This window comes from Pocillopora damicornis, chromosome 9 (assembly GCF_964200805.1).
Source record: "Pocillopora damicornis chromosome 9, jaPocDami1.2, whole genome shotgun sequence".
Lineage (NCBI taxonomy): Eukaryota > Metazoa > Cnidaria > Anthozoa > Scleractinia > Pocilloporidae > Pocillopora > Pocillopora damicornis.
Window position 1 is genome coordinate 12517793 of NC_142678.1, and position 22399 is coordinate 12540191.

General features: G+C 40.1%; 3 protein-coding genes across 3 annotated transcripts; 1 reads left to right on the forward strand and 2 right to left on the reverse strand.

Moving 5' to 3' along the window:
• The first annotated feature begins 16 nt into the window (after positions 1–16).
• LOC113676538 (uncharacterized) lies at positions 17–20921 on the forward strand. The gene is made up of 8 exons (XM_089182969.1): positions 17–174; positions 597–691; positions 1229–1309; positions 1741–1793; positions 2488–2665; positions 3474–3632; positions 4037–4085; positions 20610–20921. Exons 1-8 carry the CDS (start codon positions 48–50, stop codon positions 20651–20653), a joined length of 786 nt encoding a protein of 261 aa, XP_089039095.1. The 5' UTR covers positions 17–47; the 3' UTR covers positions 20654–20921.
• On the reverse strand, positions 4439–8227 carry LOC149040167 (uncharacterized). The gene has a single exon (XM_089183082.1). The coding sequence runs from the start codon at positions 8225–8227 to the stop codon at positions 5258–5260; it is 2970 nt and encodes a 989-aa protein (XP_089039208.1). The 3' UTR covers positions 4439–5257.
• Positions 14276–15682, reverse strand: LOC149040168 (uncharacterized). The gene has a single exon (XM_089182975.1). The coding sequence runs from the start codon at positions 15680–15682 to the stop codon at positions 15068–15070; it is 615 nt and encodes a 204-aa protein (XP_089039101.1). The 3' UTR covers positions 14276–15067.
• Positions 20922–22399: the final 1478 nt, after the last annotated feature.

Genomic DNA, 22399 nt, shown 5'->3' on the forward strand with positions numbered 1-22399 from the left:
AGGGAGAAAATTTTAAAATTGCAGGCTCATGTTATTCTAGTTTCAAGATGGCGGCCCAATCGAGCGAAAACGAATTAGAATTTCCATTCAATACCAGTCGAGAATTCGAACTGAGACTTGGAAGTAGTTTTCATTCTAAAGGAGGACCGAAAACGGCCTTTCATACAATCAGATGTGAGCTCACTTATTTGTCACTTTCCATTCTTTTTCGTGAAACAAAACCTTTTTTCTCATGCGCATTGACAATTGACTACATTTTCAAGTTGTGAACGAACAGCTGAATTCAATGATTTTTTTCGTTAACATATTCATTTACACTTTCCTATTTCGAAGTAATTTTTTTTGTCTTTATTCCCTAAATATTCTGTGGAGTAATAGTGCGTCGAAAAATTCTTTAAAACCCTAGGTACAGCTGTTGTTCAACAATAAGCTCAATAAACCGAAAATATTGTATTAAATAGTAAATGATCATGTCTTCCTTGCTGAAAATCATGAATTTTGGCCTTTTTATCCATTTCAAACTTTTTATCAATAAGTTGTGTATAACCTAATTTATTCATTTGTGGTTCAGTTATACATTTGACATTTTACCACAGATGACTTCAAACCAGCCTCAGTAGACACCTCGAGACCGGCAGAGCTTGTTGTAGGTGACAAAAATGAGGTCAAAGTCACTGTTCCTAATGTACAGGTATTATATGAATTCATCTAAATGCTTAAAAGTTAATGGCTGCTGTTAAATCCCTTTAGTAGCCATCTTTCAAAAGTGATATCCCTCAAAAGTTGTATTTTTCACCTAGAAAATAGGAGTAACAGGGTAACCAAACAACCTCTTTGTACAAACACTGAAGGAAAAAGTTGAATAACACAGCCAGCTCTAACTGTGAAATATTTTTTTTTCTTATTAAAAATAGTGCATTATTTTTTTTGTTTGATTTTCTTGATTTTAAATGGCCCATGTATGTTTTAAGTTAAAAAAAAAAAAAAAAAAAGATGTAGCCATGGTTCAAAAGTGAAAAAAAAAAAAAAAAAACTACATTCAAATGGGACAAGAGTCTGAAGACCTTTAGAAGTTTATGGGTAATAATAACTGTAGATTTTTATTATTATACTAAGCTCAATTTTTTAAAACTGTTGAAACATCATTGACAAGTGTATCTGAATTACTTATTTGTGTCATCTTACTCAAGGTCTTTCTTTATATTGATATTCTTGCATAATTTTATAGGATTCTGGTAACACTGTTTATCGTGGCTCAAAAAGAAGTTGTACGAAGGAATTTATTTTGGTGGTAGATAATGAAAAAAAGGTATAAACCTACAGTAATTACATTGTTTTAATAGTAATGATGTCTATGTAGAAGTTTGTTTTGTTTTTATTGTGGAGGCCTTGACTAAACAGTTGATGTGCTGGACTCTGAGTCAAGAGGTTCTTGTTGGAGACCTGGCAAAGTCAATGTGTTGTGTTTTATGGGCTGAAGACACTTTACTCTCATCATGCTTCTCTTCAATAGAGTAGAAAATCATGCTAGCAAACTGTCAGGGAAAGCTGACCAAATGTCTGGGGGGTGGTAAATACTTGCCGGATCATCAGGATCACTTGGCTTGAGAACAGACTTTACCTTATGCCTGGCTACCTTGTTTTCAATAGGCAATGTGATAATAAGCAAAATTTTTGATGCAATCTCTACTAAGTGGTAGTTCTATAGAATGATGTAGCTCCTGTATCAATTTCCTTCAGACATTTACACTGGAGAGAATTGAGTCTACTGTTCCTCAGCTCAAGAAAGTTAGGTAAGCTTAAAGCTTTAATATATTTTGATACATGTCTTTGATGTTTTTTTAATTTAAATTTAACTATGATGAACACACACTGCTCAGTTTTCATGTTATTATAATCATGGTAGTTCCATTTTATTCTTCTTTTAGGTTTTGTTTTATATTTGTTATCATCCATCACACTCAGAAGGCTCCTTAACCTTTAACTCCTAAGATCTGCATATGAATTCTCCCCTCTAGCTGCTACACATTTCCTTGTTTGTGTTACCCTTTTGCTGGATATTATAGAGAGAAATAATATCTTAATCACTTCTGGGAGTTGAAGGGTTAAATGCATATTATGATATAAAAATACTATAATAGCTTATTAATAAAAGTAGATAATTGCAAACTTTTCAAGTGTTAAAAGTCAAATCCTGCCATCATCAATTGTTGGTTACAGATCAATCCTCAAGACAGCTGTAGTTAGAATCCTTCTGGATGGTTTATTCCTCAGATCCAAGGGCAAATAATCTGACAAGATGAAGATGAAACTCTGTTTTCAGCTGGATACGAAAGTTTCTGAAGTACAGGCCAACTTTCATATCCAGCCAAACACCTGTTTTATCTTTATCTTGACAAATTTTTATCCCCTGGGTCTCTGAGTACATGTATAGTTCCATTGAAATAAACTATTTTTTTTAACATGTGGATGCTTCGTTATTGTTAGGTCATCAAATCAGTCAAATAAACCTGTGAAGCTTCCTGTTACTCCGTCAACTGCAACTCTCACAAAAACACAGAAAAACAAGACCAAGAATAAAAAGAAACCAGTGGAACAAAAAACAACTAAACAGTCTGTGTCTCCTGCCAAGAATACCAGCATACCTGCCCCCTCTAGCTCACAGGTAACAGGTTTTACTTGTGGCCTGAGGTACATTATCATTTGGTGAAATTATATTCTGGTTTAAACAGTCAGACTATGAGTATTCTGTCAAAATCTTCAAGCTCAGTTTGTCACTCTAGTTGCCAGATTTCAGGGAAAAATAAAAGAAATTAATTTGTGCTTCAAGAATATTTCTGTGTCGAATTCACCGCATAAAGTTATTTTTACTTAATTTTTTTGCTTGATTTTTGGTGATTATTTTTCACTCGGTTGTCAGACTAAAATGGGAAAATTCAACTGCTTGTGACACAGCTATTGTGAGTAGTGTAATGTTGGTTAGATTTTATTGCCAGTTCATGTATTTGGTTGCTGCATGGTGTTCAAGGTTTTTGTTAATTTTAATTATTTTATATTAATTTAGACTTGTTTAATACATCCAATGAACACTTGTGTCTGTTATGTAATTGTTGGATATTGAATTGTTTGATTGCATTTGAGGGATCATTTACCCTTAAACTTTAAGTGTGACTAGCATATAATTGCTCTTTATTTAATAATATCACCCCTGAATCACACATTAATGTCACAAGATGGATGGAAAAGATCACCAACATAAGAAGTTCCTGATTGTTAAGCAAATTCTCCATGTCGGCACCTTAAGGAATGTGTTGAGACTAGTGTGGAAAGTATGAATACTGATGTTTGGGTGTGAAGGGTCAATGCTCCTTTTTTCTTTTATTTGTTTCTTTTATATTTATCTTTTCTTGCAATGCTATTTATTTAATTTTTAATTATTTTTTGTTTTGTTTTTTTCTGGTCATTTTGCTAAGGAGGTGAATACCATACCAGAAGAAGTACCAGTACCAGCTGAAACAGAATCTGGTTCTTCGTCTTCCAGTGATAGTTCAGATGTGGAAAAAGATGGAAATGAGGATGATGATGAGTTTGATGACAAAGATGTTGAAAAACTGAACAGTCTTGTCACCAGTGTAAGTTTGATACTCTTGTTCATCAAATATTCATTGTTGAAATATTTTGATCATCATTATTAAGTAAATGACTGTTATATTCTTGGAAGAATATTGTATTTCAGGTTTTATCTTTCTTATGTCTAATCCTGGGGGCATGGTTTCCTCAATTTTTTTGTTCTTATTATGTCTGTAGTCATTTAATGAATCATGCAATTTTCTAGCTTGTTTGTTCAATTGTTTTTGCATCATCTGATCCAGCATAGACTTTTTTGGTTTGCTCTTTTGTTTGATAATAGCTCAGATCATGATTAATTAAAGTTTAGTTTTGAATTTGTCATGAATAAAACAATTATTAATTAGCCATCTAAAATAAGTCGTGAGTCATGAACCTTCCATTTTCTCTTGGAAACCTCCTCAACTAGATGGATGAAAAAGAGTTTGCAACAAAGAAGGAAGGTTTTAAAACACTCTGTAAGTACTTTCAAATTATTTTTATTGCATGATCAAGTGATCCTTTTTTTAAGCTCGCATAGGGACTGAGGTACAGGTACTGGCATGCATTTTACTTATTTGCTATTTTTATTTGATTTGATGTATTTTTCTCTATTGGTTATTTATTTATTTTGTTATTTTTTGGGATATTTTTGGTAGAAAGGGTTGGAAAGGGGAAGCACAAAACAATGGATTTATTACATTACAACAGCATGACCAACACAATGAAACAACATGAATGAGACTTGAAACTTGTGATGTAATGATTCATATTCCTTGCAATTCAATTCAATTTTGATTATTGCCTTTTGATTTCAGTTATTACAATTCGATTATGCAAAATCCTAATTTTTATTTAATTCCTATAACATGATACACAATGTTAACAACATACAACCGTACACCTTTAATATGAATATACATCATACAAACTTGAGGTAACCTAATCACACTGAAACAATTATTTTAATGGTAAGCGGGGGATGTTAAATAGCCCATGCACTTCTTGTAAAGAGAAGTGAATGTAGCTCCTGGTTTTGTGGTCTGATCATTTTTCCAAAGTTCACAAATTGGGTGCATCTCCCAAATTTCTTGTGGAAAGAAAAGTAAACTGCTCAATGCGGTCTGGCTTAGGTTCCCTGTAAAGTGTTGTAAAGTGCATTAGAGCTTATTGATATTGAGAGTGTGCCATCTGCTGGTAAATACATAATTATCATCACTATCATTCTAGTTTTTTTATCTGGTTTTAATAATCACAATCGACGACACTAGGAGCAGGCATTTCATTTGTTCAGTGTTATGTTACACGATATGCAGCAGGTGTAACAAAGTCGGAAAGATATAGAAAAGCCTGCTTGGAATTAAACTAACAAATTACACAAAAAATTAATTTTTTCTGACTTCGTCTACTATCTTATTATTTGGTGTATATTTTCTTGAGTTATTATCAAGACGTTGCAAAATGTAAAATAAGTTCTGCTAGCCTGTGAGTAGACCCTCCTTTTAAGTGTTTCGGTGCCTCCTTCATCCATTTTTGTGGGTTTGATTTGTTTGCTCCAAAAAAAACAAACAAACAATATAAAACAACAAACCAAATTAAATAGAAATTAATCAATCGTGTTAATCGTAGCCGTTTTGCTTCATTGATGATGTCAGAACTTATGAGTCCTCTGTTCCATTGCTTTGAAAACCTTTAATCCGATCCAAGCATCCAGAGCAGCGTATTCAATCTGTTCCAAGGTCAGCGGAAAGTTTTCCCAGTTGCTTATTGTCACCCGCTTACTCTTTGCAAGTGTGATACCAAGAAAACGTTCCGCCAATGCCTTTAATCCTACTTTTTGCGTAGATGAGGAATGACACTTTGCCACGTCTTGTGTATCGACGATTCCATAGCACACCAAGCCTCGATCTCTTCTGAGCTTAGACACATCTTGCTTTATAGCACTACCGACTTTCAAGACTGTGGCGTCTTTTAGAATTGAGACAAGCAGATTTGGCAATTTATTCATGTGATGAAGGTGCAGCACTAAGCAGGATGTGTCAACTCCCAGTTGAAGAACGGCAGTCTTGTTCTCGATGCCTCCACGCTTCTTGCTTACGAACTGAGGCTTCCACTCCATGTCGAAGCCAACGGCTGAAGCTGAACAATCTGTGATGTGTGTTCTCAACCAGGTCTCAGCTTCGTGTACGTTTTTTGTGTAAACGACCTCGACTCCTGCAGCTTCGGCAGGTTGTGTTAGCTCATGTTTTGTTGTTTCCACACGAGAGAACTGCTTGGTGGATGGATCACGAAGATGTATTTTTTTTCGCGGCTGCTCGGTAACCTGTAGGCTTCGCCGTGAGATAACGGTGTGCGGGAAGCTGCCAAACTTATGAGTCCTCTGTTCCATTGCTTTGAAAACCTTTAATCCGATCCAAGCATCCAGAGCAGCGTATTCAATCTGTTCCAAGGTCAGCGGAAAGTTTTCCCAGTTGCTTATTGTCACCCGCTTACTCTTTGCAAGTGTGATACCAAGAAAACGTTCCGCCAATGCCTCTAATCCTACTTTCTGCGTAGACGAGGGATCGAGAGACTTTGCCACGTCTTGTGTATCGACGATTCCATAGCACACCAAGCCTCGATCTCTTCTGAGCTTAGACACATCTTGCTTTATAGCACTACCGACTTTCAAGACTGTGGCGTCTTTTAGAATTGAGACAAGCAGATTTGGCAATTTATTCATGTGATGAAGGTGCAGCACTAAGCAGGATGTGTCAACTCCCAGTTGAAGAACGGCAGTCTTGTTCTCGATGCCTCCACGCTTCTTGCTTACGAACTGAGGCTTCCACTCCATGTCGAAGCCAACGGCTGAAGCTGAACAATCTGTGATGTTTGTTCTCAACCAGGTCTCAGCTTCGTGTACGTTTTTTGTGTAAACGACCTCGACTCCTGCAGCTTCGGCAGGTTGTGTAAGCTCATGTTTTGTTGTTTCCTCACAAGAGAACTGCTTGGTGGATGGATCACGAAGATGTATTTTTTTTCGCGGCTGCTCGGTAACCTGTAGGCTTCGCCGTGAGATAACGGTGTGCGGGAAGCTGCCAAACTTATGAGTCCTCTGTTCCATTGCTTTGAAAACCTTTAATCCGATCCAAGCATCCAGAGCAGCGAATTCAATCTGTTCCAAGGTCAGCGGAAAGTTTTCCCAGTTGCTTATTGTCACCCGCTTACTCTTTGCAAATGTGATACCAAGAAAACGTTCCGCCAATGCCTCTAATCCTACTTTTTGCGTAGATGAGGAATGAGACTTTGCCACGTCTTGTGTATCGACGATTCCATAGCACACCAAGCCTCGATCTCTTCTGAGCTTAGACACATCTTGCTTTATAGCACTACCGACTTTCAAGACTGTGGCGTCTTTTAGAATTGAGACAAGCAGATTTGGCAATTTATTCATGTGATGAAGGTGCAGCACTAAGCAGGATGTGTCAACTCCCAGTTGAAGAACGGCAGTCTTGTTCTCGATGCCTCCACGCTTCTTGCTTACGAACTGAGGCTTCCACTCCATGTCGAAGCCAACGGCTGAAGCTGAACAATCTGTGATGTTTGTTCTCAACCAGGTCTCAGCTTCGTGTACGTTTTTTGTGTAAACGACCTCGACTCCTGCAGCTTCGGCAGGTTGTGTAAGCTCATGTTTTGTTGTTTCCTCACAAGAGAACTGCTTGGTGGATGGATCACGAAGATGTATTTTTTTTCGCGGCTGCTCGGTAACCTGTAGGCTTCGCCGTGAGATAACGGTGTGCGGGAAGCTGCCAAACTTATGAGTCCTCTGTTCCATTGCTTTGAAAACCTTTAATCCGATCCAAGCATCCAGAGCAGCGAATTCAATCTGTTCCAAGGTCAGCGGAAAGTTTTCCCAGTTGCTTATTGTCACCCGCTTACTCTTTGCAAATGTGATACCAAGAAAACGTTCCGCCAATGCCTCTAATCCTACTTTTTGCGTAGATGAGGAATGAGACTTTGCCACGTCTTGTGTATCGACGATTCCATAGCACACCAAGCCTCGATCTCTTCTGAGCTTAGACACATCTTGCTTTATAGCACTACCGACTTTCAAGACTGTGGCGTCTTTTAGAATTGAGACAAGCAGATTTGGCAATTTATTCATGTGATGAAGGTGCAGCACTAAGCAGGATGTGTCAACTCCCAGTTGAAGAACGGCAGTCTTGTTCTCGATGCCTCCACGCTTCTTGCTTACGAACTGAGGCTTCCACTCCATGTCGAAGCCAACGGCTGAAGCTGAACAATCTGTGATGTGTGTTCTCAACCAGGTCTCAGCTTCGTGTACGTTTTTTGTGTAAACGACCTCGACTCCTGCAGCTTCGGCAGGTTGTGTTAGCTCATGTTTTGTTGTTTCCTCACGAGAGAACTGCTTGGTGGATGGATCACGAAGATGTATTTTTTTTCGCGGCTGCTCGGTAACCTGTAGGCTTCGCCGTGAGATAACGGTGTGCGGGAAGCTGCCAGCACACTTGGTGTGGCTGGTGTCTTCCTGTATCTGACGATGCCTTGTTTGTGTAGTCATACCAAGGTCCTTGCTATCCGCCATGGTGGTGGCTAAGAAACTAAGTAAGGTGAAACACATGTGCCCCTAATTCTAGCACAATTTGTTCATCACGCGTTGTTTGAGCAGTCCGAAGGCTCAGGTCACAAAGGCAGGGTTACTAAGCTAGTTTTCAACGTTTTCATATCGTTTGTTGTGGTGAGCGTGAATAGATCGTTTTCACTCACGTGACCAATTCCTTGACTACCGTTGCTACGCCGCCATATTGGTGTACCTCAATTGTAAACAAACTAGTAGCGTCCTTCGCGTGGAACATGGTTTTGTGTCTGATCGTTGGCTGTGGCAGCAAAAGTGGACGAGATGAAGGGTTGTACTTTGCAAGGGTGCCTTCTGTGGTCACAAATCAAGGCGAAGAGGCACAGATACTATCCGAAGAAAGAAGATCGCGCTGGATTTCAGCGATAAACAGTGACGATCTGACCGAAGAGATCTTAGAAAACGATCGTGTGTGCGAAAAGCATTTTGTTTCAGGAAGGGCAGCTAAGAGCTGGGATAAATTTAATATTGAATGGGTTCCGACATTGCTTTTGGGACACAAGAAAGCGTCTGATCGAGCAGATCATAAAGAAGCGGCGGCAAAACGAAGCGAGAGAGCGAGGGAACGTGAACTTGAAAAGAGAGAACGAGAGCTAGAACTAGAGCGAACGGCGAAGAGACAGAAACTTAATGAGCCCGGTGAACAGGTTTCAAACCTTAGCTTTGAAGGAAATGAGGACGAAGAGAAAAAATTAACAGTTGAAGCTGGCACACAAACTGAAGAGTTTGAATATTTATTCAGCTCTCTAAACATTGACCGGAAACCATTTTGATCGGTGGGAATTTGTACAAAACGAAGAAAAAGTTAAATTCTACACTGGTTTGCCTTCCTTCGATATCCTGCAAAATGTTTTCGAACATGTTTCTCCGTTTGTTGCTTACAAGTCCCAGAATCTGACCACATTTCAAGAGTTTGTCATGGCTTTGATAAAACTTAAACTTGACGCTCCACATCAAGATCTTTCATATCGCTTTAATGTCTCCCTTTCAACAGTTTCAAGGATTTTTTCATCCCGGATGGTAGCGCTAGATGTACGCCTGGCTCCACTTATCAACTGGCCTGAACGTGAGGATTTATGGCGAACTATGCCACAGTGTTTTAAATATTCATTTGGAAACAAAACTACCGTGATTATTGATTGTTTCGAAGTATTTATTAATAGACCATCAAATCTGCTCGCAAGAGCACAGACATGGTCATCATACAAACACCATAACACTGTTAAGGTGCTGATTGGGATAACTCCACAAGGTACAATCTCCTATGTTTCCCAAGCTTGGGAAGGACGAACATCAGACAAATATTTAACTGAGAACTGTGGAATTTTAAATAAGTTATTGCCTGGGGATCTGGTCTTGGCTGACCATGGTTTCACCATCGCAGGGAGTTACCCTTCGCTTGTGCGACAGTATCTCTCTCAACTTGTAAGATTTCAGTGTTCTTTTGTAATCTCAATATCTACCTCTTGACAAGCTTTTAATAACTCAGGATAACTCAGAGCGAGGTACCTCTTATCAAACAGATCGCTAATTGTAGGTACGCAGCGACTTTTGAGGATATAGCTGTCTGCATACTCGGGTATTAAGCTTAGAGCGATGGGCTTGCTACTAGACTTACTAAGTTTAGCATAAAAGGTATCCATTTCCGGTTTTGAGGGAACAGGGATCTCCTTTGACACGTTTCCTTTAGCAGAGTTATCAGGGCTGGAAGCATTGGAGAGGTTCTCAATCTTGGCATCTAAATCGTTTTTTTATTTTCCTTGCGGATGTAAAGTTTATTTCTCGCACCTTTTCATATTCTACTTGTTTGACGTAGGTAGGTAAAAGCCACGAGCACTTCACTTGCGTGCAGGCAAGTCTGCCATTTATTTTTGTCCACGCTTCCAGATAAAATAGCACGTTTGCTATATGCGAACAGGTTTCTGCCAGGCCAGCCTTGCAACCTAAGCAGTGTGCAAACAAAATTGTTCCTTCTCTTTCCGTGATAACCCAACATGAAATAAGAGAGTCGTTCATACGCTGGGAATGTCTCACCTTTGCTAAAACAAGAAACTTGTCGGCGATTATGTGGCCTTGCACGCTTGCGATAAAACCAGAGACCATTTGGTTATATGCTTCAAGACTTCGGAAAGCTTTAAACTGTTTCTGAGTGAGGAAACTTGTCTCCAAGACAAGATAACACAAAATATCTGTGGATTCAACAGGAGGCAAACAGTCCGGCTTAAAGTCCTTCCCTTCGACTAAAACTGGATCAATTCCAATTGCCGCTATTTTCTGTAAATATCGATCTCTGACTGGAAAATCCAGCTGCTTCGCGTATTCGGATATCGGAAAAGAATAGTCGACCCCGCTTTTGTTCTGGGACTCTTTTTCTTACTCTTTTGAATCCATTTTACTTGTGGGAACGATAATTGTGGAAAAATTACGGGGATTACGCAATCGAAAGTGGTACACCAATATGGCCGACCGGAAATGATGTGACGTCACGTGAAAACGATCTATAGGGTCGTTAGAAACTTTTGGAAGCAAACTGCAGCTTAGCGTCGGTTTCAATTGGAAAATTGAGTTGGTAGTGAATTAAAATGAAACTACAGTATGTGTGCTTGGATTCTGCGTTGGATTTGTGGCCGCCTGGTCATTTATAGCTTGGATTTTTCGCTTCTCGGATCGTGCAGCCTTGAGCTTCTCTTACTAGTAGTAAACCTAGAAATGGATAACTCGCTAAAATGGATTCTTTTCAACATAGTAAGCGGTCAGATAACTAGTGATACACTGTAGAAGTAAGGTGAGATATTTTTATTGAGAATTTGACTGTATGTTTTTATTGTTAACCCTTTACTCCAGAAGTGATTAATGTGTAATGCACCAGTCAATGTAAACCCCCGCACCCCCCGGCCGGGACATAGCGGGGCATTTGACAAGCGCTCACTTCTAAAGTTACAAAGTGCCCCGCACCTCAAGGTCAGGTTTTTCCTCTAATTGAAGCTAACGACCCCGCTCACATCTCCCGCTCTTGTTGAGTGGAAGGCACAGGCTAATGTAAATGGTTTAAACTTTATTTGTCACTTCTTTCAACAGCATTTGCAAGTCTAGACTTCCCTCTTCAGAGATACACATCACGTGTCTCCTCTCGCCAAACTCGACAAGCACCCACACAAAATTTGCATCAATGAACAACAGTTTTGTAGCACTATCACGAACAATACAAGACTTTAATTCAGACCTATCCGTGTACAGATCTATCCATGTACAAAGTATTTTTTTAAATATGCACAAGAAGATAATATAAACACCTGATGACATGCTTGATCGGTCAAGTGATTCTCAGAATAACTTACGAGTAAAAACTGTGACAAAAGATCTTTGTTCACAAAACAATCAATTATATTTATGTGATGGCATACTCAGCCGAAGATATGAGGTGATTGAGATAAAACGACTCTTACCTTCTTTTCATGGCCAAAAGCCGCCATCTTGCCGGACTAGCGATTCTTGACCCAGTCCACCTCGGTGGAAAATACCCCGGTCCACTCTCCCGCTGTTCTTGGATGACGTGCAAAAGAGGTCAAAGTCCCCGATACCTGCGGCCCTTTCGCTCGTCAAATAACTGAAAATTCCCCACAAATGCCCCGCTGTGTCCCGGCGGGGGGGGGGGGTGCGGGGGTTTACATTGACTGGTGCATAGCTTCTCCCAATAGTATCCACACGTTATCCAGCAAACAGATAATGCGATTACTCAAACTTATCGGGTACAAGATTTGATCTTGATTGAACACCAAATTCTCGTAATCAATTCACAAGGAAATGTGTAGCAGCTAGAGGAGAGAATTAACAATCAGATCATGGAAGTTGAAGGGTTAAGAGCGGTTGTAAATGTTCCCATACAAACTCTTATAATTTCGCCATGACTCCTATTCCACAAGACGATCATCTCACAGCTGGAGCCTAGGCTGCCTGTGAGTGAAAGTGTGAAAGTAGGAGTGGTTCTTTGTGTAGTTTTCGGCTCTGGCGGCAGAAGTGATCACGACAAAGAGATTGGATATTATTGAATGCCATCAGTTATAAAAAATAAGTCTGCCTTCGAAGAGGAGACAACAACAACAGAGAGGAAAGAAAAGTGGATACAAGCGACGAGTAAAAGTGATGCCTAGGCAAAATGAGGTTCTCAAGAGCAAACAGGTATGCTGCAAGCATTTTGTCTCTAGAAAGCCATCTCCTTACTGGCACAAGCATGATGTAGATTGGGTGCCAACTTTAGAGCCCGGAAAGAAAAGTTATGGCCGTGAGGTAGACTAAAGCAAAAGCAAAGAGGCAAGAAAGAGCAAAGAAAAGAGAGAAACATGCTATTGAGCAACAGGAACGTGAATAGCTAAGTACCAAGTACCTCCACAGAAGAGGGAAAAACTGTAGAAGAAGGAAATAAACATTCCATTTCTGATGATCTTACGGCATGTGATGAAGGCAGCGTAAGGACTGGGCAATGTTTTTGTGAAATGCTGTATGACTTTCAGACGCGCCAATTCTGCCAGCACGATGTCTAAAAAATCTCGACCCACTAGTTTGATCCCTTATGTTGAGTATTACTTTGTTTATGTTTTCATCAAAATTATCCCATGTCACTTCAATACATTTTCATAGTAGTTTTGGATAATCAAGATCAACATTTCCCGCATAAAATAGGTCGGTAACAATCGGCAGTGAGTGGCTTTCATCGATAAACTGGTCAGCATAGAGATCGATAAAGCTAAGAGCAGCAGCTTTAATTTTCTAGGTATTTAGCTTCGCGTACACAGCCTGCATTTCTTCTTCTGATGGAGACGCGACGGGCGAAGTTTGATCGCCTTTTCTGCTGAGCTTTTCTGCTGTTCCCCGAATTTGGGTGTAATGAGTCGATTCTTTGGTCCAGCGTCTTTTTAAGCTTTTTCGCGGACGAAAAGTCGATATCCTTCACCTTCGAGTGCGGCACTTCTGTAACATGAGTTGGGAGAATCCACGTGCAGTTGGTTTGAGTGCATGCGAGTTTCTCTTGGATTCTTGTCCCTGCTTCAATAAAGAATAGTACACCCGCTACGTCTGAGCTGGATTCAGCAAGGCCTGCCTTGCAGCTTAAACGGGATTTCAAATCCCGGACAGGCCTGAATCTTTTCAGGCCTTATTTTCACTACTGCTCAAGTAGTGTTCATTACTGGGAAGATCGCTTTCATATTCACATATTTATTTGCATGAAATTTCACGGCTGAGATGGGCACCAACATGGCGGCCCTTAATTTGCATAAATGTATGACGTCAGCTGCATACCGAGAATATGCACTTGTATCTTTGCGGAAATTCCCATCAACGTTTTGCGTCCTAACTCCATGAAGTTGAGGGAACTGGCGTTAAAAAGCGAAATGTGGTATTAAGCTTAGATCTGTGCAAATAAGTTGTTTCGGTTCTCCGTTTTGACAGAGCGATCCGTTTGATTCGCTCTTGATGGGTATCGAAGTTGTCCGTAGTTGGCCGCTTCCTCGCTCGCCTTAAAAAATACGAAGAAGACATTGCTGATAGGCAGATTCAGTGATCGACTCAGATCTCAGATGCAGTTTTTTTGCCGGATAAGGTGAGGATAACTCTTCACTAGGCGCGGAATCTATTCAAAATGTTGCTTTAGCGAGCAATATTCATACAACAGAACGGTACTCTCGGAAGCTAGTTTGCGAGACTTGACTCCTCCTTCGAAATTCGGACGTGATGTACAACAGGCGATTTTCATAAATATTCGACTAAGACACTGGTGTATGCTTATTATCTGAGTCGAAGGGGAATACTTAGTTGAAGAGGACGCTGATTTCTTCTGATTGGTCGAGAGCATGTAGTCAATTTGAGAAAGGGGCTCCGAGTCACTCAATCAGAAAATGTAGTTTTCACCTTAAACACGCGATTTTTCATACAAAGAACTGATTTTTACAGTTCACCTTTGGAGTGACTAAAAAATTATCAAGTTCAGGCACAAACCACTTCGATTGTCTACGATGTGATGCAAAACAAGAAACGTAGGAGCGGTTAAAGTTTATTGACAGACTGATTAAATTCAACTATCTTATGTAAACAGTGGCAGCTCGATCGATCAGTAACACTTGAACTGACGAAAATGAGCATGTGTTTTTCTGAGATAAAATAAAGCTCGTTTAATTCTCTGCCTCACATCTTTATTTTCTATCAGTCAAAAACACTTCTCTCTCAAAATGTGTTCTAAAGTATTTTTTTCCGAGGTAAAATACCGATCTTGGTTTATTATCATATGCAAGTTCACATATGATCGGCGCGTTACAAATGCAAATTTTATTGAGCGCCGTAACTCTGGGAAACCAAGGATTTATTACATTACAACAGCATGACCAACACAATGAAAAACTTGAATAAGACATGAAACTTGTGGTGTAATAATCCATATTCCTTGCGATTCGATTCAATTTCGTTTATGGCATTTCGATTTCGACTATTTCAATTCGATTGTGCGAAATATTAATGTTCCTGTAATTCTTAAAACAGGATACGCAGAGAAATAAGCATACGACCCTAAACTCTTAATTTGAGGATACACTGTACTATACTGATGTAAATTAATCACACTGAAACAGTTATTGTAATGGTAAGAACGGGATGTTAAAGAAAGCTAACTTTGCAAAGCATCACTTTAGCATCTGAAGATAACAAACAAAATGAACGACATATCGAAACAGCCACCGTTCTCTATGGGTCACAAGTTTTTTATTGAGTGGTTAATGTTGTCTTTTTCTGCTCGTGTGCATGGTGGACTTTTTGCTTCATCAATGATGTCAGAACTTATGAGCCCTTACTTGGTTCAATTGCGTTGAAGACTTTTAATCCGAGCCAAGCATCCAGAGCAGCGTATTCGATCTGCCTTAAGGTCAGCGGAAAGTTTTCCCAGTTGCTTGTTGACACCCGCTTGCTCTTCGCAAGTGTGATACCGAGGAAACGTTCCGCCAATGCCTTTAATCCTACTTTTTGCGTAGACGAGGGATCGAGAGACTTTGCCACGTCTTGTGTATCGACGATTCCATGGCACACCAAGCCTCGATCTCTTCTGAGCTTAGACATATCTTGCTTTATACCACTACCGATTTTCAAGACTGTGGCGTCTTCTAGAATTGAGACAAGTAGATTTGGCAATTTACTCATGTGATGAATGTGCAGGACTAGGCAGGATGTGTCAACTCCCAGTTGAAGAACGGCAGTCTTGTTCTCGGTGCCTCCACGCTTCTTGCTTACGAACTGAGGCTTCCACTCGATGTCGAAGCCAACGGCTGAAGCTGAACAATCTGTGATGTGTGTTCTCAACCAGGTCTCAGCTTCGAATATGTTTTTTGTGTAAACAATCTCGACTCCTTCAGCCACGGTAGGTTGTGTAAGCTTATGTTTGGTTGTTTCTTTTGTCATGCGAGAGAACTGCTTGTTGGATGGATCAGAAGAATGTGTTCTTTTTGCGGCAGCTTTGCAACCTGCGCGCTTCGGTGTGAGATATCGGTGTGCGGGCGGCTGTGCACGCGCTTGGTGTGGCTGGTGTCCTCCAGTATGTGACGATTCCCTGTTTGTGAGTTCAAACTAAGGACTTTTTCCTTGTATTTCCTTGTATTTGACTTCGTGTGCCTGCTCTGTCCTTGAAGATTCCATGTAACATGCACTTGTATCTCTTCGCGGAAATCCCGATCGACGTTCTGCGTCCCAACTCCATGGCCGGTTTTTTCCATAATCTGACGGTGACCAGTTTGTGTAGTCATACGAAGGGCTTTTTCCTTGTATTTGGTATCTATCTCCGTCGTGTGCCTGCATTGATCTTGAAAATTCCATGTAATATGCACTTGTATCTCTGCGCGGAAATTCCGATTGACTTTCTGTGTCCCAACTCCATGATGTTGAGGGAACTGGCGTTAAAACTCGAAATGTGGTACTGGGCTTAGATCTGTGCAAATAAGTTGGTTTGTTTGTCCGTATTGACGGAGCGATCCTTTTGATTTCCTCTTGGTGGGTATCAAAGTTCTCCGGAGCTGGCCGTTTCCTCGCTCGCCTCAAAAAATCTGATGAAGACATTGCTGACAAGCAGATAAAGCGATGGACTCTGATCTCAGCTAATGCAGTTTTTTGCCGGATAAGGTGAGGATAAGTCTTCTCCAGGCGCAGAATCTGTAATAATATTGCGTGACACTGTCACGACCTCGTGGTCCGCTGACGACATCTGTCTTCTTATATTAAATATATCTTGTTGGTCCGACATCTTGGTTTTGTATGTGTTCTCCTCTACATTGCCCGTTCTGGTTTGTTACAGAATCTATTCGAAATGTTGCTTTAACGAGAACGGTATTCTTGGAAGCTAGTCTGTGAAACTTGACACGTCTTTCGAACCCGTTTCAATATTCTTTTTCTTTCTGCCTCGTGACACCCACGTGATGTACAACAGGCGATTTTCATAAATATCTGTCAAAGACACTGGTGTTTGCTTATTATCTGAGTCGAAGGGGAGCACCTATCTGAAAAGTCTGAAGAAGGTGTTAATTTTTTGTTTGTTTCAGTTGTTTCAGTTGTTGCCATTTTTCATGCTAGGAGCTGATTTTTACAGTTCACCTTTGGAGTGACCCAAAAATTATCAAGTTCGGGCACAAATCGCGTCGACTGTCTACGATCAGATATAAAAACAAGAAGCGTGGGAACAGTAAAAGTTCATTGGCTGACTGATTAAATTCAATTATCTGTGGTAAACAGATAGATAGATTGGTATCACTTTTATGAACGAAAATGATCATGTGCATTTCTGAGGTAAAACTAGACCCTGTGAGCATGGTAACTGGGATATCTGGATGGTACTGGATCCTTAGAATCAAGTGTAGTGATACTACGGGTGTCGGACTAGTATACTGAAATAGTGCGCTCAAGTCTGGCCAAGGGCATACACCTATTTCAAAACATAAGCATGCTATGCATGCAAGAGTTACTTTTTTGTACGGTGGGTGGATTACTTGAAACATTGTGAGTGATGTCTGCATTCTTACAAAAGGAGAGAAGAATATTAATGTGGGAAAGAACGAAAATGTCGAATTACCTCACTCACAGGTATTTTGTGGTAGATTATGTGTGTTTTGCGAATAAATGTAACCAAAAATAAACTGTATTGGTGCCACGGATACCTGTTAGTACATAATGCAGACAGCAGACTGCAGACCGAATACAAAATATAGACTGCAGACTGCAGAGTGGGTACAAAATGCAGACCAAGACTCTGAAGAGTTTTTACGTCTAGTATATCATACTAGACGTAAAAACTATAGACTATAGACTATATATCCTCATCGATTTCAGCCAATTCGGCTGCCCCAAAGGAACTTCAACCACCTATTGCCTGTTGGATATGATGCACAACTGGTTGTCCTCATTTGACAAACCAGGTATGTTCTTAAGGGCCTGCTTCCTGGATTTTAGTAAGGCTTTTGACCATATTGACCACACTATCTTAGTCAATAAACTCATCCACCTTGGGGTCCGTGGTTTTATTATCCGTTGGATTTGCAGTTTTCTTTATGGCCGTCGCCAAGCTGTTAAGATTAAGAACATTGTATCCCCTTGGTTGCCCGTGCACGCTGGAGTCCCGCAGGGCACTAAGCTTGGCCCCATCCTGTTCCTCCTGATGATTAACGATCTCGCGATTGAAACTCCATTACTATCGAGCCACTGGAAATATGTAGATGACCTAACAATATCCGAGGTCATCCCATCAGGCGGTACATCGTCCCTTCAGAAAGATCTTGACGCCATTGCACAGTGGTCGTCGCGCAATAATATGAACCTCAACCCAAAGAAGTGCAAGGAACTTGTGATTTGTTCGCTTAAAACACGGCCAGATCTTGGCCCTTTGTGCGTCAATGGACGTCCCTTAGAACGGGTCTCCTCACACAAGGTCCTTGGAGTCACTATCAGCGACACTCTTGGGTGGAATGAGCACGTGCGTGAGATTGTCTCCAAAGCCTCAAAACGTCTTTACATCTTAAGAGTGCTCAAGCGGTCCGGAATTCCACCCGAAGACCTTATTAACATATTTTATGCCTTGGTACGATCGGTCCTCGAATACGCCTGCGTCACTTGGTCTACTAGCCTACCAATTTACCTCAAGGACATGATCGAAAGAGTTCAGAAAAGAGCTCTGCGTATATTATTTCCGGCGCTGAGCTACAAAGACGCCATTGTGGCTGCAAACTCCACTCGCTTAAATGTGAGAAGAGACGAACTCTGCAAGAAAGTTTGGGACGGTATCTGTGTGCCTGGGTCACGGCTGTACCACCTTATTCCACCAAAGCGCGCCGATTGCCACGTTTATGAGTTGCGCAACAAAAACCATGTATCACTCTTTAAATGCCGGACCGAAAGATTTAAAAAATCTTTCTTTCCAACAATGGCGTCTAACGCCCAGTCCTTGTAGTCAAGCAAACCTAAGCGTTTTTTTATTGGTATATAACTACTGACTCTTGTAATTCCCAGTCCCTTTAGACTCTTAATTTTGAAGTCAAATGTAAGATTTTCGTATTTTTTAAATATTTGAAGTATGCTTGTAAATTCACATGTATTTCACCACTTGGGTGCTATTTTTCAATACTTTTAATAAACCTCCCCCCCCCCCTCCCCCTATATAATAACATGTCATCTTACAGCTTACCGAGCGTCACGCAATCGCTTTTCTGCGATCCGCCTTCACGATTATTTGCACTATTGTGAGATATTCCTGGCCCACTTCTTGATGAAAATCGATCGCAATATTATTTCAAGCCTTCAATATAGTCTTCTTACTTTGCGCGCGAGTTGGTTGGTGTGATGTCTGTACAGATTTTACCAACGTAATAAAAGTAGATGACGTGAATAACAGTGATGGTAGAGCAAGCTTAAAACGGTAGAAATCGCCAAAAAATACAACAGATACGCAGGGTATGAGTAAGTTTTATTGATTTTACGAGAAAAATGTTCATATTTCGAAATATGTATCGTTGTAAATCGATCATACTTCGTTCCCTATACTATTCCTTATAACGTGCAGTTCCTCTCGTAACTTAACACCGAGTCACACAACGCGTGACGCGTTCATGAATTAATCGTTGGCTTTTTCTCGAGACGTGACCTTGGGCTGCCTGTGACAAGACAACTGCGTAAACAATATTTAACATAATAACATTATACACAAAAAACACAGGGTTTTGGATCACGTATATATTAAAAAAGAATATCTATACAACTACAATGAAAACAAACATAAGATTCATAAGATTCGTGAAATTAATACCATTCGTACTGTTATCGTAGCCACGTTCCTTACCATCAAGTGAATCCAACATGTCATCTTTCTTCACAAGCAGTTTGCATCCATTATAGTTATGTTCTTCAGTCTTACGGTAGTAGTGTTGTTCAATAGATTGCATAGAGTATATGCAGTTTCTTTTCAGATTTCAGATTTTACTTTTTACAACAATTGAACGTTTTTCAACTAAGACATTGGCATACTTAGCATACAAGGCATTCAAGGCTTTCATGGCTTTCAAGCGTTCGCGACTCAATCCGTTCCAAAAATAGCGCTCAATAACATCTTTCAGTGTGGATTAGCCGCGATTAATACGACTTGTACATGCGTCTGTAAGTATTTTGCGCGTTTGCGCCATAATGCTCCAGGAGATCGCAATCCAAATACGTTGAAATACAAAATAAATGACCAAAGAGTTTTATAAGCAAAATCTCGTGATTCGTCATGTGACCCGGCCCTGCCTGTGCATGACAACGTCAATCATCATCAAGATAACATGCGTGATCAGCATGTGAACACCTCATTGGATCACAGTTAGTTGTCATGGTGTTGAGGGCCCAATGACCTCTGGGTACTATTGCACAATTTTTCCATTTTGTGGCGGAGGAAAAAAAAAAAAAAACAAAGGCATTTTACTTCTATTGGAAATTAATGGTAGACTAACTTAAGGTCTTACATCCTGGTGAAGCTGTATTTACAGGCTGGTTTCCACCACTAACAACAACAACTAAGTCGGGTTTGGAATCGTAATCAGATGAGCAAAACAAAATAGGAACACCAATGGAATTGGACACAGAATGGCTCTCGTCTCTTGTGATCCAATAAAAACTTGATTGTTGGCCAGAAGTCACAATGACCTGGAGATCTTGAGACTTGGCCCTGTTATTCGTTGTTTCTTCCGAACTGGCGTTCCAGCTGATAATTCTTTCGCGCTCTTACGAATACGACTCCGACTCCGACTCCGTTGATAGCGAAAACTGGTTCGCCTGTTTGAAAAGATTGATTGTTTGTTTGTTTGTTTTTTTTTAACAGGTGAAGATCTTCAGCTGAGTGAGTCTGGGAGCGATAGTGATTGACAAGGCGATTCAGCGGTGTCTATCTGATATGACTTATAGGATATTTTAATATAATTTTGACGAGAACGTGTCTGCCTAGTGGACGTCAATCAGTGGTGGATTTTTCACCTATTGGCTCTGTAAGAATATCGAGGGGATGGTTTTTGGAAACAATCGTCAAGTAGTTTTATCCTTAATATTTAGCGATAGTTCTCGTTTCTGATGATTCTTCCTTTTCAAAGTTCTACACAGGGTCTTGACACAGAACGATTGAAAACAAAAACGAAAACATATCCGTTTCTTTACAAAGGCGATTTGAATTTAGGGCGTAAAATTATTTATTCAGTCATGAATATCTTAACAGACAACTAACTGAATATTGATAACCAATGACCGCTCGAAAAAATTCTTGCTCATAATTCATAGAGGGTGCCATCTTTATTCCAAAAATTCTGCACCGTTTCTTGTCTATTCCTCAATCAATCAATCAATCACGCCACAAACACAGTCAGACGTAATGTGTCGTACTTGTTACTATTCTGAAACAGGTTTATCCCTCAAACAACAATATTGCAAAATAGAACAATAATCACCCTACTTCCATATTCTATACCCTTTAATGTGCTGGCCCTCACTACCGCGCCACAACCTTGCATGCCCCTTCGCAAGTTGGTCCATTAACTCCCTAAATCTGCTTGCTACTCATTTCCTCGTGAATTCGTTATGTGAATTTAATGGTAGATCAAGAACTTCAAGCTGATAAGTTGAAATATTCTCATAATATAAAGAGAAGTTGCATGTTTATTAATTAAATGAGGGTCAAGGGAGTAATCTAGGGGGTTTTGGTAATTTTTTCCATAAGCAGCTGTGGATGGTATAAAGGGCATCTGTGCTTGAGCATACTTGTCCATTACATCCAATCTGAACTGATTCATCTACAGTAGTCGACAAATCAACTCACTGGAAGTGCAATCATTGGTTTACATGCTGGAAGTCAAGGGGCATGATCAATATGAGAAAATGAGTAGCATGAGAAAATGATAACACGAACCTTCCTTGTTCTTAAACATTGTCTAAATAGGGATTGGTAAAGAGAGCTGAAATGACAAGAAATGTATTGTAGATATCAAGGAAAATTGTCCTTAACATAATGGAAGTAAAGGGGTTTAGAGTTAGTCATGTACATTGTAGTGGGAAAATATGACCTACGTGGTGGTCCACCATAGAACGGCTCGATAAGGAGGACTATTCCCTGGTGGACATCACAGTTTTCTGTGTTTTCATTGCCAGACGAATCCGACGGTTTACCATCGTATGACGACAGCTCCATCAGGCAAGCTATATGGAAGGTTCTAATTGTCAGGGGAGATGCACAGCTTAGGGAGCCATCAGGACGTTGCGGAAGGAAAAGGCCATCACACTTCCCTTGTTTTTAACAATGACATGATGCAATGTCTGTTTTCATGTCCTTTTCCAACTTCTCTACCAGCTAATGCTACTCACCCTCATCTTCATGGTCAGCATTAGATTCCATCCACCAAAACCACCTTGGTCGAGAGGGACTGAGATGGAATGATGGAAAAAAATTACGAAGCTACGACAACATGCCGACTTATCCCGATGACCCAAGTGTATTATTTGTTTGGGAAATTGCGTCAAAACTTTTTACTAAAGAAATGGTAAGTATTAATTTATTGTTCGATTGTAGTATTATAAAACATTTTACGCAGTTTTATGCAGATATTTCACGTATTTAAAAGGTGCTTA

Bases quoted from the DNA above. Each gene is read 5' to 3' on its own strand.
- LOC113676538 (XM_089182969.1), top strand. From the start codon at position 48: ATGGCGGCCCAATCGAGCGAAAACGAATTAGAATTTCCATTCAATACC. The intron at 3,633-4,036 runs GTAAGTTTGATA...CTCCTCAACTAG, and splicing joins TGAACAGTCTTGTCACCAGT to ATGGATGAAAAAGAGTTTGC. The intron at 4,086-20,609 runs GTAAGTACTTTC...TTTTTTTAACAG, and splicing joins GGAAGGTTTTAAAACACTCT to GTGAAGATCTTCAGCTGAGT.
- LOC149040167 (XM_089183082.1), bottom strand. From the start codon at position 8,227: ATGTGTTTCACCTTACTTAGTTTCTTAGCCACCACCATGGCGGATAGC.
- LOC149040168 (XM_089182975.1), bottom strand. From the start codon at position 15,682: ATGACAAAAGAAACAACCAAACATAAGCTTACACAACCTACCGTGGCT.